Raw genomic sequence first — 14,361 nt, forward strand, 5'->3', positions numbered from 1 at the left:
TATATTAAAATATAAAATATAAAATGAATGGAATGCTTTCTGTAGCACTTATTAGAATTTCATTTTAAAAAAAGAAAATAATAAATATTTTCAGATGACATGATAAATAAGTTCTTTACGCTTTTGTACTCTATTGAAAGACATAAAAAAAAAGGTTCAATTTTGGAATTATAAGACGAAGTTGATAATCGTCGTAGTTCGAGATACTCATAAGTTCAAAATGGCCGCTAACGATATTAAAATGCACATTTTTCTCATGTACGTTTCTTGTGAATTTTTTTTCATACGAAATGCAATTTACTTGTAATGATATTGCAATCGTATACGGATGGAAGACGCAAAAACGTATTTGTCCCAAACGACACTGTTTCTGGCATTGCTTGTACACATACCAACAAGTATATACTTTGTTCTTGCTATTATTCTGTTGTGCACAAGGTTTGGAAGACACTGAAATCACTTTTAAAATATTTCACTGATAATAAAAATCGTTGCACAAAATCATAAGTATTTGATCCGATCATTGAAGTGTATTCCAAAATCGTCGGCGAATTATCGATCGCATAATGTTACTTCTGGTTATACACTTTTCGACAATGGCACTAAAATTACGACAATGATTTTTTATTGCAATGTTTAATTTAAAAATAAATAGTAAAATTTTTCTCAGAGATTTATTTTAAATACAATATTAATTGTGTTCCAGTAAATGGAAAGTAGTCCACCCTAAACTTCATTGCACGACGTCCAAATCCAACCGTACGGTTAATCAATTTTAACACTAAAACATTTCACTTGACTTCACTATTAATTAATGAATATTATTTTTAGTTAGTTATATCAGAAAAAAGTTAAGGAAAATTGACATAAACCTGTACCGACAGTTTTCTCGCGACACAATAAACGATCGCTTTTGCGCAGAGAAACGGCGGACCAGCCGTTTAGCCTCCGAAAATGTCGTCTGGCTTCAGGAACGTAACTATGTGTCAATATATCTTCTACAACTGTTTTTTTTTTTTAAATATTTAAAATAGATTTTATGAATATGATAAAAGCAGATTTATTTAAAAATCATTATGTTTAAAAGATAATCGTAATTAAAATTTATTTGAATTTTTGTTATTTAATTATAATATAGTTAAGATAAAATATAATATTTTTTTTTTAAATGTATAATATATATATATAATATATATATATATATATATATATATATATATACATAAAAATATTGTATTTTATAAAAATTATTATTTTTTTAATTTCATATAATGCAAATAAATTTAGGTGAAAATAGTAATAGATACAACACTGCTAGTTGTGTGATTACTACATGCGTCACCGGAATCGATACATCTCGAACTCGAATCCCAAAGCGATATGATTGTCGATTCTACCATTCATTGACGTTGTAGGATGTCTATATTCTTTTCCACAGTAATTTAGATTAAACTTGAAACCGGTAGTGTACAAAAGTGAAATAATTATAAAGTTCTTGAATTGAATTTTTGAAACGAAAGATACTATAACTAAAAAAATTAATTTTTATACTTAATTTCAGATAACAGTGAAAGATAATTACAAACAAAAAAAAAATGACAAAATCAGAGAATATTTTCTTATTTGTGCCTAATATTATTGGTAAATAAATATTTAGAATTTAATATTACATAATTTGTATTTAATTTTTATTTTTTTTTATATAATAAATTTTATATAATTTTTATATTAATTTTTTAAATCAAAATAACTAAAAAATATATTGATATTAATATAATAAATTTTTATACAATTCATTTTTAAATTAAATAAAAAAATAAATAATTATAAAGTTAAAAAAAAATCATATAAGATAAATATTTCTATACGTATATAATATTACTAAATAATAATATTTCTATATGTATGTACATGATATTAAAACTAATTTTATTTTTATTAATTTAATTTTAAACATTTTTATATAATTAATTAAAAAAAATTATATCTATAAAATAACAATTTTTTTTATATTAATGAATTTTCTTTTAAAGCTAATAAGATATATATATATTTATCCTTTATGATATATTGAATAATTTTTATATTTAATCTTTTACGAGTGTCATAAAAATTATTTTTATAAATTAAAAACATAAAAATTTTATTATATGATTATTGTTTCATAAAGTATATGATAAAAACAAGATTAATAGCATAGCACTTTAAAGTCTTCTTGTATTGATTTATACTAATTTAAAGAGTAGCTTTTTTATATAATCTTTATTATTATTTATAATAAAATAAAAAATGAATATTATTCATTTATATAATTGACAATATAAATTAAGAAATATTTAGTGATAAATAAAAACATTAAAATATATTTTACAAATATAATGTCTATATAAAAAAGCTATAATAAATAATTTGTAAGATTATAAAAAATCAAATATAATTAATGAATATTAATGTATAATAACAATAATAATGAATAATGTCTATATTAACAGGCTATGGCAGAGTGATTTTGGCTATCATATCTTTTTATTTCATGACAACTAATTATATTATTGCATCATGGTGTTATATTATAAGTGCATTATTAGATGCAATAGATGGTTATGCAGCAAGATATTTTAATCAAGGCACCAAATTTGGTGCTATGCTTGATCAATTAACTGATCGTATTGGTACCATGTGTCTTTTAGCTGCACTTTGTACATTTTATCCATCTTACTCATTTTGGTTTCAATTAAGTATGGCTATTGATATTAGTTGCCACTGGATATATTTGCATACGTAAGAAATTTTATTCAGACATACATAATATTATTACACAAAAATATAAAAAAATATATTATAGGTCTCTTTTACAAGGAAAAACAAGTCATAAATTTATTGATATGTCTGAAAATCCAATTATGAGGCTGTATTACACTAATCGTAAAGTTTTATTTTTTATGTGTGCTGGTAATGAAGCCTTTTATGCTGCATTATATCTCCTTTTCTTTACTGAAGGACCTACTTGTAAGTTTTATATATATTTTGTTTTGTATATTAATAATGCTAGATATTATATTAAATATTGTAAAATATATATTTTTATTTCAGTTGTTGGTATAAGTTTATTTAGATTGGTAATGTATCTCTCTGCTCCCATAGCATTTATTAAAGCTGCTATCTCATTGTTACATGGATATATTTCCTGTATCAATTTAAGCATCATTGATCTCAAGGAAAGACAGGAACATTCAAAATTGAATTAAGTTATTGCATTTATTTAGCATATATTCAGATTAAATGTGATTAATTAATCTTCCTAATTTACTATCTTTTACATGCAAATATATAATTACATATTTACCAATTGATTTAATTAAATGTGCCATCCGAGTTGATAAATAAGAAAAAATAGATGCTAGTCAAAATTTATTTTAATAACAACAATAACAGTTATTTTAATAATAACAAATATATACATATTATACATTTTAAGAAATATATATTTTATGTATTTTATATTATATTACAGTTAAAATTTTAAAATATTTAAATGAATATCAATTTAATCCAATAGATCTCATTATATTTTTATATATAATAATTAATTTTATATTTTTAAATAATGCATATAACTTAATAATTTTTTTGAAAAATAAATGTTGTAGAATGGCATTAGGAAAAGATTAATAAGTATATTAAATGTGATTGATTTTTAAATATTTTAATGTAATACTAATATACTTCAGTTTATCATAATTGTGTATATTGTAGTTTTTGATGTATTTCATTGTTTATTGTTCATTGATGTATCTATAACATATAAATTTAATGGAAAAAAATATATAAAATTTTGAGAAAGTATTTAATAAATATTTTTGTTCTTTATGTGATATTAATAATTATATATATATATGTATTTTATCATAACTATTAATATAAAATATTATAATCATAAAAGTTATTATGTATGAATAAAATATATAGTATGAATTATACTAACTTAATATATATTAATTATTATTAGAAGATTATTACTGCGCATAAAAAATTTTTTCATTTGTATTAATTTATCTATTATTATACAAATTTTTTAGAATTTTTTAAAATTAAATAAAGTTTTTAGAAATTAAGAAAAAATAATTTATTACATTATGAAAGTTTCATATAAAAATAATAATAAAAAAATAAAAAAAATACAAGAAATTTCGATAACATTGCATCAATCTATGAAATTTATAATATCTATGACAAAATTGATAAAAAATACAGTAACACAAAGTCTAATACAAGTTCTTTTGTTCAGTGATATTTATAAAGTAGCTATTATTACTATCAAGACGTTCTGCTAAATCATTATAAAAACAACTGATAAATTATACAATGCGACACGTGTTTTCTGCAATGATAACTAAATTGTGTGGAATATATGCAGTAGACATTTCTATTATGATATTTATTATATTAATACAACTAATTATATGACAAATTTACGATGTACGACATTACTTAAATGACAAAATGATCAACTAACCTCAAAAATTTTGTTCTCATTCCCCCGTCATGACCAGTCATGTTTCGGCGCCATGTTAACACTTTAAACATTCGCGCATGTTGGAAAGTTCAGAATTCGTGCGAATTTCTTCTTGTCGTTAAATGCTTTGAAATGTAACTTTCACCAACTATGTTTATTAAAATGAACAAAAACCTCTCACTTAGATAATCTTCATAGTTTACACTGCATTGAGATATACGAAACAAAGTACAATATTTATAAAAACAGATGAGAATTCTTCACCGGCTTACTATGGGATGATTCGCGATACGACAGCGCCAATGTCGTCAGCTGCCAGTAAAATGGCGGTTTTTCATCGATATTTGAATTTGCGGTTAATCATTCTATTCTATATATTTTTAAATGTTGTACAAAAGAATGTATAGAGATCAAATTTTATGATTTGTGATGATAAATGATGATTTTGTGATTTTTCATGTTTTATAAAATTTAATAATAATTTCGAATATGTATTTCAGACTTTAAAAACAAATAAAATATATTAAAATACACACATTAATATTTATTAAGTTTAAAGTTATTTTATTAACATTTAAGAAATTATAATCTTCTATATATATTTATGAAGAATTAAAACATAAGTCAAAACATAAGTAGAATTTTTTTTTTTAATATTTATTTTCCAGTTTTTGATTTTCATAACATAAAACACTTATTGTTATTATTTTTACATAGATTCAAATCTCAGTATAAAAATATTATGATTAAAATATAATTATATTGATACATACCAAAAAGATTCTGTATAAAATATGCAAATATTATATACATTGCATACTAATCTTAAGATTTTCACAGAGTAACAAATAAAAAATTACAATTTGGCATATGAAAATAATGTGTTATTTATGAAAAAGTAATAATATGAAAATAATTTAGATTTACAACTTATCAATCAAAAAAATAATAGTTAAAAAGATTAAGAAAGAAAAATGCAGATTAGATCAAGATTAAAGAACAATTTAATTACTTACAGTAATTTATTACTCGCGTAATACTGTTATAAAATTTTCTGCAAAATTTAAATCTGCTCTTGAAGGATATACTAATTTCATATTACCTTCCATATCTACCACTTTTACTTGTTCTATGATTAATTTATGATAATTTGAAGCATTTTCTTGTTCCGAGACACATCCTAAACCAAAAGTAACTAGTTCCTTTAAAAATTGATCTAATACATTCCTAATAAAAAAAAAATAAAAATTTACTTTATAGTATAATCAGAACAATTTTTTTATATTAATTTTAATATTATTTTTAATAAAACTATTTAATTTAGTAATGAATATTAATTATAATTAATGAATTCTAATATTACCTGCAAATTTGATAGGATGAAGCACTGGTTACTTCTATTAATATTGCTTGGGTATTTATTGACATTTTTGTAATATCACTATTCGTTATAGGTGGAAATGATATAACTTGTTCTGAAGCATCTAACAAACAAGGAAAGTAAGGTTTACCTTCTAATAGATAAAGATATTTATGAATGCCAGAATATACATTGCGTTTTTTTTCTTTCCTTAAATTATCAGCTTCAGTTTGTAACTGTTTGAATAGTTCAGAACCAGTATAAACTTTATTGCGCATTAATGGCTTGATTTCTAATTCATTTGGTGGTTTTGCTGTGTATGTTAAATCTCCTAAATATCAAACATGACATTAATGAAATGTATTTTTATATATCTGAATTATTTTTATTGTTTTTCATATTTACCAGTGGTAATCAATTTTAAGTCATGTGTAGCAATAGTAGCTGCATTTCTTTTTTCACATATGCCATCATGTAATTTAGTTTGAAGTTGAATAAATTTTTTAAAACTATCTTCTGTGAAGCTCATATTTCTAACAATACAAGCTGCAATGTAAGGTCTGATATTTTTCACATATTTTGTAACCTTAATTACTGGTGTATCATTTGCCATTTTTAATATTTTCATTTTGTGTGTCAAATTATCCATTACATTAGCATTATTTTCACTTTCTGATAATTTTTGTACCTTTTTTCCTTTTTTTGATTTTGAATTTGAATTGACAGAACCATCTTGTTTAGGACAATGCAATTTTACATATTCTAATATTTGTTTATTATGACATTGATCAACTAATTTTAATAATCTTTTGTCTGATAATGGATTTCCTTTTAATTGAAGTTCTTTGAGTTTATTACAATCACCAATCTCACCTGGAATAACTATATAAAAGAAAAAAAAATCAAATCAATTATATAAAATACATTGGATATATTTGGCATCATTTATCAAGAAATTACCTGAAATTCTATTGTTTGCTACATTTATTATTTTTAAAGATGGAAGCTGATTTATAATTGTAGGAATTTCTTTTATTTGATTTCCCATGACATAGATTTCAGAAAGATGAACCAATTCTGTATAGCACACATCAGGAAAATCTTCAAACTGATTGTTCGAAAGATCCAAAACAGTCAACTTAACATTGTCAATTTGCGTAGGTAATGATTTCAAAAAATTTGAACTGAAGTTCATGGTTGTTAATTGTGGAAGTTTACCGATTTCATCTGGTAAAGACGTCAACTTGTTCCTAGAGCAATCGAGAACCTTTAGTTTTTCTAATTTCCCGATTGAGCTAGGTATCTTCGAAATCTCATTCGAATGCAATACCAATGTTGTTAGATTTTGCAATTTTTCAATTTCTTCTGACACTTCGTGTAAACATGTCTGAGTAATATTCAAATAATTCAAATGCTCTAGGTTAAATAAAGACTTGTCGAAGCCTCTTTTTTGAATCAATTCAGAGATTGCCGGACCTGACAACACTAATTCATGTTTATTCTCTGCAGCTGCAGTTTTGATTATATGCCATGAATTATCGAGCGTCATTATTATTAAGTATTAAAAGAATTTTTAATAAAAGGGTAATGTTATTTACGTAGTTTCAAGGTTACTTGCCGGGTTGATCAATTTGAAACATGCGTTATACGATTATAACGACATCTACGTACATATGCAATTTAAAAATTGCGATTGAAAAGAATAAATGAATTTAAGACGAGACATCAAATAACCTAAATCTAATAAAAGTTTTGTAGAGATATATAACGGATAGTTTCCGTCACATATAATTTGATTAAACAATAATGATAAACGTATTTTAGTGAATTAAACTATAAACAAATTTTAATGTTATCTATGAATTATATTTTGATATTTAATTATAAATATGAGCTTGATCAAAAGATAAAAAATGAATACTATTAATTAGCAATTTTAACTTGTTTTAACATAAATAATTAAATTTATTTATGCTATATAATTATATATTCTTTTTCTGTAATTATAAAAGAAAAAATTATTTTCATTTTTATCAAAAAATATACATATATCATTATAAAATAGAAAAATATATTAATATATTATATATATATATATTTCAAAAATAATATATATATATATATATATCTACGTAGTACATATAATTAATTATTTAATTTATTCTTAATTTATCGAAAATTCTTTTTATAAAATTATTGAAATTTTAATTTTACCTTCTTTTTTGAATTATTTTTAAATTTCGTAAATATCGACATATATAGGTATAAATAAACTTCCTAATAAATGTAAATTATCACTTGAAAGTCAGTATTTTAATTATCTAATTCGTATAATAGCAAAAAGGGTGTCGCGTAAAAATTTATCTTTCAAATAAGTTTGAATACATATTGAACCGGTTTTTTAAATATATTTTACTTTGATACAATTCTTTTTATCTTAGATGAATTATAATCTAGACTGAAACTACAAAAAGGATTTTAAATTTTAAATTTTCGTTGAAAACTAAACTAGATTAAAATTTTAACATAATACGAAGGAATGAAAATATGTGTTAAAATGTGTGATGTTTTAAAATGAAATATTAATTATAACAATTATATTAATATATATAAAGAATTAAGCAAAAAGATAAGTATTTGAATATACTTATTTTTATTATCACATTAAACATTTTCTAATAGCTATTAAAAAATTCAACGGAAAAGAGGTAATTTGACAGATATATACGATCATCATTACAATGATGTTTCAATGTAAAATTCCCAGTAAAAAGAAAAAAGTATCATAACCCATAACGAATATAATGTGGTATATAAGAAGAAAGACTTTATTACTGACCTTCGAAGTTCATAGTCATCGTTGTGAAGGAACAGGCAAGGTCTATAGGAAATATCGAATAGCAATGATAGGAAGGAGTTATCCAACAAGATTTGCATCTGAATAAAGTGCGAAGGAGGATGTTAATTTCACTCGACGTGAAAGAGCGACATGTAAATAATACTTCTTCAAATGACCCATCAAGATTTTTAATTTAATCATAACTTCTCTTCCGCATTTATAAATGTTTTCGTTCTTTTTTTTTATATTCAGAATCGAATCACATGGAAATTGTAATATATTTGGTATTTTTATAATAAATAATAAAAGATATAAAAAGAAAGAATCAAATTTTTTGTTTTTATTTCAATTTTTTTATATTAAAATTATATTGTAAAATTTTAGTAATGCTATTATATACTAAAAATATAGAAGATAAAAATATTAAAATATCAAAATTATAGTTTTATATATATGCTAAAATTTTTATATAATACAGTGTATTATATAAATATATATATACAGTATATACAGTATATATTAAAAAAGAGATAGATTTGTCAATTGTTATTTTTTTATAACAAAGACAAACAAAATATAAATAATATTTATATAAAAAATTTTTTATACTTTGATAAATTTCATTCCATCATCCTCAATATCTTTCTCATAAAATTTCTCAAATGTATACGGAAAAAAAAAAAATGATTCAGAATTATGAATACGATATTATTTACAACCTCACCAATGACATTCGATGATTCCCTCCACGATTATCATCCCATACATCAAAAATATCATATCGCGTAAAGCTATGAGAAATCGTACGAGTAAATCTCGACTTCCTGTTACCCAAAGTCCACTAGTTATCACCAACCGTCCCCGATCGTTTCCATATCAAGCGGAAGCATCGAGCAAATCCACGGGTGGGGTTTTTCAAGTGCGTATAAAATCAGAGAGAACCGGTGAATTTTCGCCAGTGGAATCAACACCTTGCGAAGAACGCTTCTAAATATTCTTTCGAATACAACTCGCTATGAATCGTATATCCTTTATCTCTTTTTCCGTTCTACTGGTTTCGGTATCAGCATGGCCATTTCGTCGTCGAGACGTCTTCGACAATGCGGTGGACAGTCCTCACGGCGTGATCGCTCATCTGCAACACTTTGGCGAGATGTTGTACCGGAATCCGGACAACGAAACTGGAGCCATTGTGGCGAATTGGCACGAGGGATGGGACCGCAACCCGGAAGAGTTGGGTAACTACGCGGAGGGTGATATTCTATTTCCGCCCCAGCTCGGCAAGAATGGGCTTAAAGCGGAAGCTGCACGGTGGCCCGGTGGCGTGGTGCCGTATATGATTAGCCCTTATTTCGGTGAGTAATATCGCACATTGAAAAAAACGACTCTAGTTAATTTTTCTTTCATTTTAGAAATTTAAAAAATGATATCTTTAATTTTACCTCCATAGATTTAAATTTTCTTCGGGAAAAATATTGTCCATTGTATAATTGTTCTTTCGTTTATTCTTAATTTTGTTTACTTTTAATTTATTCATCCTTAATCCTTTTGAATTCTTTGCAAGAAATTAATATTTTAGATAATATTTTATTTAATTAATCTGATAATATTTGTTAATTTTGTCTCAGGATAGATATAAATTTATGAAAATCTAGAAGAAGAAAAATATAATTAATTAATCGGATTGAATTACAGACACCGCTCAAAGAAACTTGATTTACGAAGCAATGAACGATTACCACAAGTATACGTGCGTTAAATTCAAACCTTATACCGGTGAGGAGAGCGATTATATCAGGATCACGGCTGGCAATACTGGTTGTTGGAGCAGTGTGGGAAGAATCGGTGGTAAACAAGACGTGAATCTTCAGGTTCCAGGGTGTGTACTGAAGAAAGGTACCGTGATACACGAACTGATGCACGCCATTGGTTTCCTGCACGAGCAGAGCAGATTTGAACGGGACGAATACGTCACGATTCAGTGGAATAATATTTTGCGCAGTAAGTGGTTTTCTTCATTCGAATGCAAAGCTTTAAATTATAATTGATATTTTTAAAATGGATCATGCATCATTTATTTCCTATTAACATTTTATTTCAATAATTGTATCATAAATGTCTCAGGTGTCTCATAAATGTTAAAGATAACCTCTACAACCATTGCTCGTCGAATTAAATTTCTTTTTAACTTAAATTAGATTTAGAATTTTAAGATGTAAAAAATTTTGATTTCTTCTTATATATTTATCACTTTATTCTTAAATTAATTATGAATTATTATAAAGTGACACTATTTTTTTTTAAATTTCAGTTAAATATGAGCATAAACAATACAAAGTCTCGTGTTAAAAATAATAACCTCTACAACCATTGCTCGTCTTAAATTTCTTTTTAATTTAAATTTAGAATTTTAAGATGTAAAAAATTTTGATTTCTTCTTATATATTTATTATTATCTTTATTCTTAAATTAATTATGATAAAATGACACTATTTTTTTTTTAAATTTAATATGAGCATAAACAATACAAGGTCTCATGTTAAAAATAATAACCTCTACAACCATTGCTCGTCTTAAATTTTTTTTAATTTAAATTTAGAATTTAGATTTAGAATTTTAAGATGTAAAAAATTTTGATTTCTTCTTATATATTTATCACTTTATTCCGATTCTTAAATTAATTATTTCTTGAATCATTATAAAGTGACACTATTTTTTTTTTAAATTTCAATCAAATATGAGCATAAATAATATCGTCGTTATTTATCTAGATCATGCCGGAAATTTTGAGAAAGCTTCAAAGGAAACTACCGACGCGTTCGGGATTGGATACGATTATGGGAGCGTAATGCATTATTCCGCAAACGCGTTTTCCAGGAACGGACAACCTACCATAGTGCCAAAAGTGAGTAACACGATAACTCGAAATTATCAAGGCCCCTCAAACTTTCTAACTTTAAACGATGTGGCTTTTCGAGATCTCGTAAATATACGAACGGTTCTATTAATAAAAATTTGATTTATGTCGATATCGTGTTACGCGTGACACGTTGATGTTTAAGGTTTTCTATAAATGATGATTATCTCTCTTTGAAGATCTCGTAAGTCTGTTTTACATTTATGAGTTTGCAAACCTTGGAGAAGAAAGATAAATATGATAGCAATTAAAAGGCAATCGTATCTCATCAATTAAGTCAAGATTCTAGTATTTCGATAATTTCCTTTTTTTATTTTAGCAATAAATATTTTTATCGTAATAAATTCTGAGAATCGTTATTTTAAGTAATTGTAAATGAAATTGTTTTTTTTTTTTAAATTATTTTATATAATAATTTTGAGGATTGAGAATTTTTCTTTCGAGTCATTTTTTATTTTTAACAATTTCGTAACAATTTAACAATTTAATTGTTTAAATAAAAACTTTAAAGAAAAGAAACTAATAATTTTTGATTTCGTAATTACGAAAAAATAATTAATGAAATTTTTGTAAAAAAAAAAAGTCCACGTGTGTATGTGATGTGGATGTTCGTAGGAATCAGGCGGCCTTCTAAGTTTTATTGGCGAAATATTCCAGGGTGATACGAGAGTTCAACTGGGTCAGAGAGAAGGATTCAGCAAAAGAGACATACAGAAAATTCGAAAAATGTACAAATGCAACAAACGCAGACGGAGTAGCTATTGATTGCGGGGAGTCGAACGTTCCATTGCGGCTTTTTATTGGGGCGTAATAAAGTGAATCTAGTCTCTTGCAATTTAGTATACACATCACGCTATTTTTACAACTATATCGATTAGGAAGGAATGAAAACGAACTGGATTTCGAAACGGAAATGGTAAATCGATAATGACGAGGATGCGAGACTTGCATCCGGAAAAGAAACTCTTTTTTTTGTTTATAAAAGCGTTTATGTGAATTAATATTTATGATAGTGATTAAGTAAATGTTGCTCGAGTTTAACAACTTTTTGTAATAATGTAATTACGATAAATAAATGTATTCTTACTGAATTGGTTTTTTAATTTTAATACATTCACCAAAAGTATATTATAGTGTATTTCTTAATATATGTTTCTATAACATTCAATTGTAAATGGTATTTGAATATGTATTCTTTAAAATGCATCAATATTAATTATTATGCTTTCATAAATTTAAAATTTGGAATATGTTAAAGTATGTTAATATAATATTATTCTGATAAGAAGAAAAATCTCATAAATATGGTAGGATCAATGGTATTGGCAAAATATTCTGGATTAAGACTAAAGACGAACTGGGTCACAGAGATAAATTCAGTGAGAATATCCGAAAGACATATATATATATATATATAAATGAAACGAATGCCAACAAAAGTAGATAGAGCCAACAATGTCAAGTTTATATGAATTTGCTTGATAATTTTTAATTGTAAGCTTGTGTTTCTGAAAATAAAATTATTTTTGAATTGTTCAAGATTATTGCAGATATAAAAATTTTATAATTCTAAAATTTTGTGATAAAATTTCATTTCACGCTGATGGCATATGAATAAAATTAAAAACATCAAAATTAATCAACCATACCTTTCACGTAAATATCGATTATTTATCCGTTGAAAATTATTATTTATCACCAAGATTATTTTTATTTCACAATAGCAAAAATCATCAATTCATTAGACATACCTATAAACCAATCTTATGAAGAAGTATTATATAAATATAAATATATAAATAATATATAAATAAAAAAATATTGCTAATTTTATAACAAATTTCAAAAATAGCTTTTAAATATGTAATTTTATGTTTAAATATAAAAAATATAAAAATATGTTTTTTTTATAGGAATCAAATTGATAAATGATATATATCTCACCTTTACCATTTGAAAGAATCATGATATTGTTTTCCGGATGAAATAACTGTAAGAAGAGTAGAAAAATGGCACGAAAACAAACTCGGAAAAGCTGAGATCTTCCACAAAGAGTGACACTTTATTTCCACTAGGATATAAAAGGAGTGCTCGCAAAACGTGATACGTGATCCAACGATGCGGTTCCTTATATTATCAGTATTTCCAAGACCAGACAGTTTTATTTCTTCATTTCTATTTTCTTAACATTATTTGTAAGGAAATATTATTATTGTAGTAATTCCAAATGATTTATTATTAAATTATTTTTTATCTTTTATATATTGAACATTTTTGCATATTATTTATCTTTTTCATTATTTATATTTTGTATACTATATTTTCTAATTTTTATTCTATTGTTTTTATTGTAATAGAATTATAAAATTTTAATTAATTTCAGAGAAAATAGAGAATACGTGAAAGAATCATTGAAATTAAAAATACTTACTAATAATATAAATTATATTTATTATATTAGAATAATTGTATTTGATACTATTAGTGAACTATTTACAGTATCCATACCCTTTTCCTGAAAAAAAAGGGTTCAAAGCAGAGGTAGCTACCACCATTACTGGTACAATTTTCTAAAACTACAGATAATCTATCAAAGGATTTATCAAATTTAAATGAATTTAAAATTTTTTAACGATATTAGAATATTTATAATATTTTATAAAAATTATAAATGCGCACAGCGCTACCTTAGCTTTTTTAAAGATTTAAATATTGAAAGAAATTTGTAA

The 14,361-nt window shown here is 24.5% G+C and overlaps 3 protein-coding genes and 2 long non-coding RNA genes across 7 annotated transcripts; 2 read left to right on the forward strand and 3 right to left on the reverse strand.

Annotated features, from left to right (window-relative positions):
* The first annotated feature begins 1,310 nt into the window (after positions 1-1,310).
* On the forward strand, positions 1,311-3,349 carry LOC411408 (CDP-diacylglycerol--inositol 3-phosphatidyltransferase). Of its 2 annotated transcripts, XM_394882.7 has the most exons (5): positions 1,311-1,462; positions 1,562-1,641; positions 2,493-2,781; positions 2,846-3,009; positions 3,094-3,349. In XM_394882.7, the coding sequence occupies exons 2-5, from the start codon at positions 1,596-1,598 to the stop codon at positions 3,246-3,248; spliced, it is 654 nt and encodes a 217-aa protein (XP_394882.2). In that variant the 5' UTR covers positions 1,311-1,462; positions 1,562-1,595; the 3' UTR covers positions 3,249-3,349. The 2 variants fall into 2 exon arrangements, with proteins under 2 accessions (XP_394882.2, XP_026300888.1); XM_026445103.1 differs by lacking the exon at positions 1,311-1,462 and having other exon boundaries at positions 1,477-1,641.
* A 276-nt stretch (positions 3,350-3,625) lies between these two features.
* LOC107964618 lies at positions 3,626-4,983 on the reverse strand. Its single transcript, XR_001703465.2, has 2 exons — positions 4,517-4,983; positions 3,626-3,795 (listed from the first exon to the last, which is right to left on the reverse strand). It is a non-coding gene; the product is annotated as an uncharacterized LOC107964618 (long non-coding RNA).
* A 519-nt stretch (positions 4,984-5,502) lies between these two features.
* On the reverse strand, positions 5,503-7,559 carry LOC411407 (leucine-rich repeat-containing protein 47). Its single transcript, XM_394881.7, has 4 exons — positions 6,837-7,559; positions 6,282-6,758; positions 5,880-6,207; positions 5,503-5,743 (listed from the first exon to the last, which is right to left on the reverse strand). Exons 1-4 carry the CDS (start codon positions 7,423-7,425, stop codon positions 5,542-5,544), a joined length of 1,596 nt encoding a protein of 531 aa, XP_394881.4. The 5' UTR covers positions 7,426-7,559; the 3' UTR covers positions 5,503-5,541.
* Positions 7,560-9,344: 1,785 nt separating this feature from the next.
* On the forward strand, positions 9,345-12,723 carry LOC411406 (zinc metalloproteinase nas-13). 2 transcript variants are annotated; one of them, XM_394880.6, is made up of 4 exons: positions 9,345-10,070; positions 10,411-10,716; positions 11,487-11,620; positions 12,248-12,723. In XM_394880.6, exons 1-4 carry the CDS (start codon positions 9,731-9,733, stop codon positions 12,395-12,397), a joined length of 930 nt encoding a protein of 309 aa, XP_394880.3. In that variant the 5' UTR covers positions 9,345-9,730; the 3' UTR covers positions 12,398-12,723. The 2 variants fall into 2 exon arrangements, with proteins under 2 accessions (XP_394880.3, XP_003250231.1); XM_003250183.4 differs by having other exon boundaries at positions 9,348-10,070; positions 12,290-12,723.
* A 44-nt stretch (positions 12,724-12,767) lies between these two features.
* LOC107964596 lies at positions 12,768-14,306 on the reverse strand. The gene is made up of 3 exons (XR_001703407.2): positions 13,577-14,306; positions 13,282-13,383; positions 12,768-13,140 (listed from the first exon to the last, which is right to left on the reverse strand). It is a non-coding gene; the product is annotated as an uncharacterized LOC107964596 (long non-coding RNA).
* Between the last annotated feature and the right edge of the window lie 55 nt (positions 14,307-14,361).

This window comes from Apis mellifera, linkage group LG1 (genome assembly GCF_003254395.2).
Source record: "Apis mellifera strain DH4 linkage group LG1, Amel_HAv3.1, whole genome shotgun sequence".
Lineage (NCBI taxonomy): Eukaryota > Metazoa > Arthropoda > Insecta > Hymenoptera > Apidae > Apis > Apis mellifera.

Excerpts from the sequence above, each read along its gene's own strand:
- LOC411408 (XM_394882.7), top strand. The coding sequence starts at position 1,596 with ATGACAAAATCAGAGAATATTTTCTTATTTGTGCCTAATATTATTG. Across the intron at positions 2,782-2,845 it reads CACTGGATATATTTGCATAC|GTCTCTTTTACAAGGAAAAA; the intron begins GTAAGAAATTTT and ends AATATATTATAG. Across the intron at positions 3,010-3,093 it reads CTTTACTGAAGGACCTACTT|TTGTTGGTATAAGTTTATTT; the intron begins GTAAGTTTTATA and ends TTTTTATTTCAG.
- LOC411407 (XM_394881.7), bottom strand. The coding sequence starts at position 7,425 with ATGACGCTCGATAATTCATGGCATATAATCAAAACTGCAGCTGCAGAG. Across the intron at positions 6,208-6,281 it reads CTTAAAATTGATTACCACTG|GAGATTTAACATACACAGCA; the intron begins GTAAATATGAAA and ends TTTGATATTTAG. Across the intron at positions 5,744-5,879 it reads TCATCCTATCAAATTTGCAG|GAATGTATTAGATCAATTTT; the intron begins GTAATATTAGAA and ends TTTTTTTATTAG.
- LOC411406 (XM_394880.6), top strand. The coding sequence starts at position 9,731 with ATGAATCGTATATCCTTTATCTCTTTTTCCGTTCTACTGGTTTCGGTA. Across the intron at positions 10,717-11,486 it reads GTGGAATAATATTTTGCGCA|ATCATGCCGGAAATTTTGAG; the intron begins GTAAGTGGTTTT and ends TTATTTATCTAG. Across the intron at positions 11,621-12,247 it reads AACCTACCATAGTGCCAAAA|GAATCAGGCGGCCTTCTAAG; the intron begins GTGAGTAACACG and ends GGATGTTCGTAG.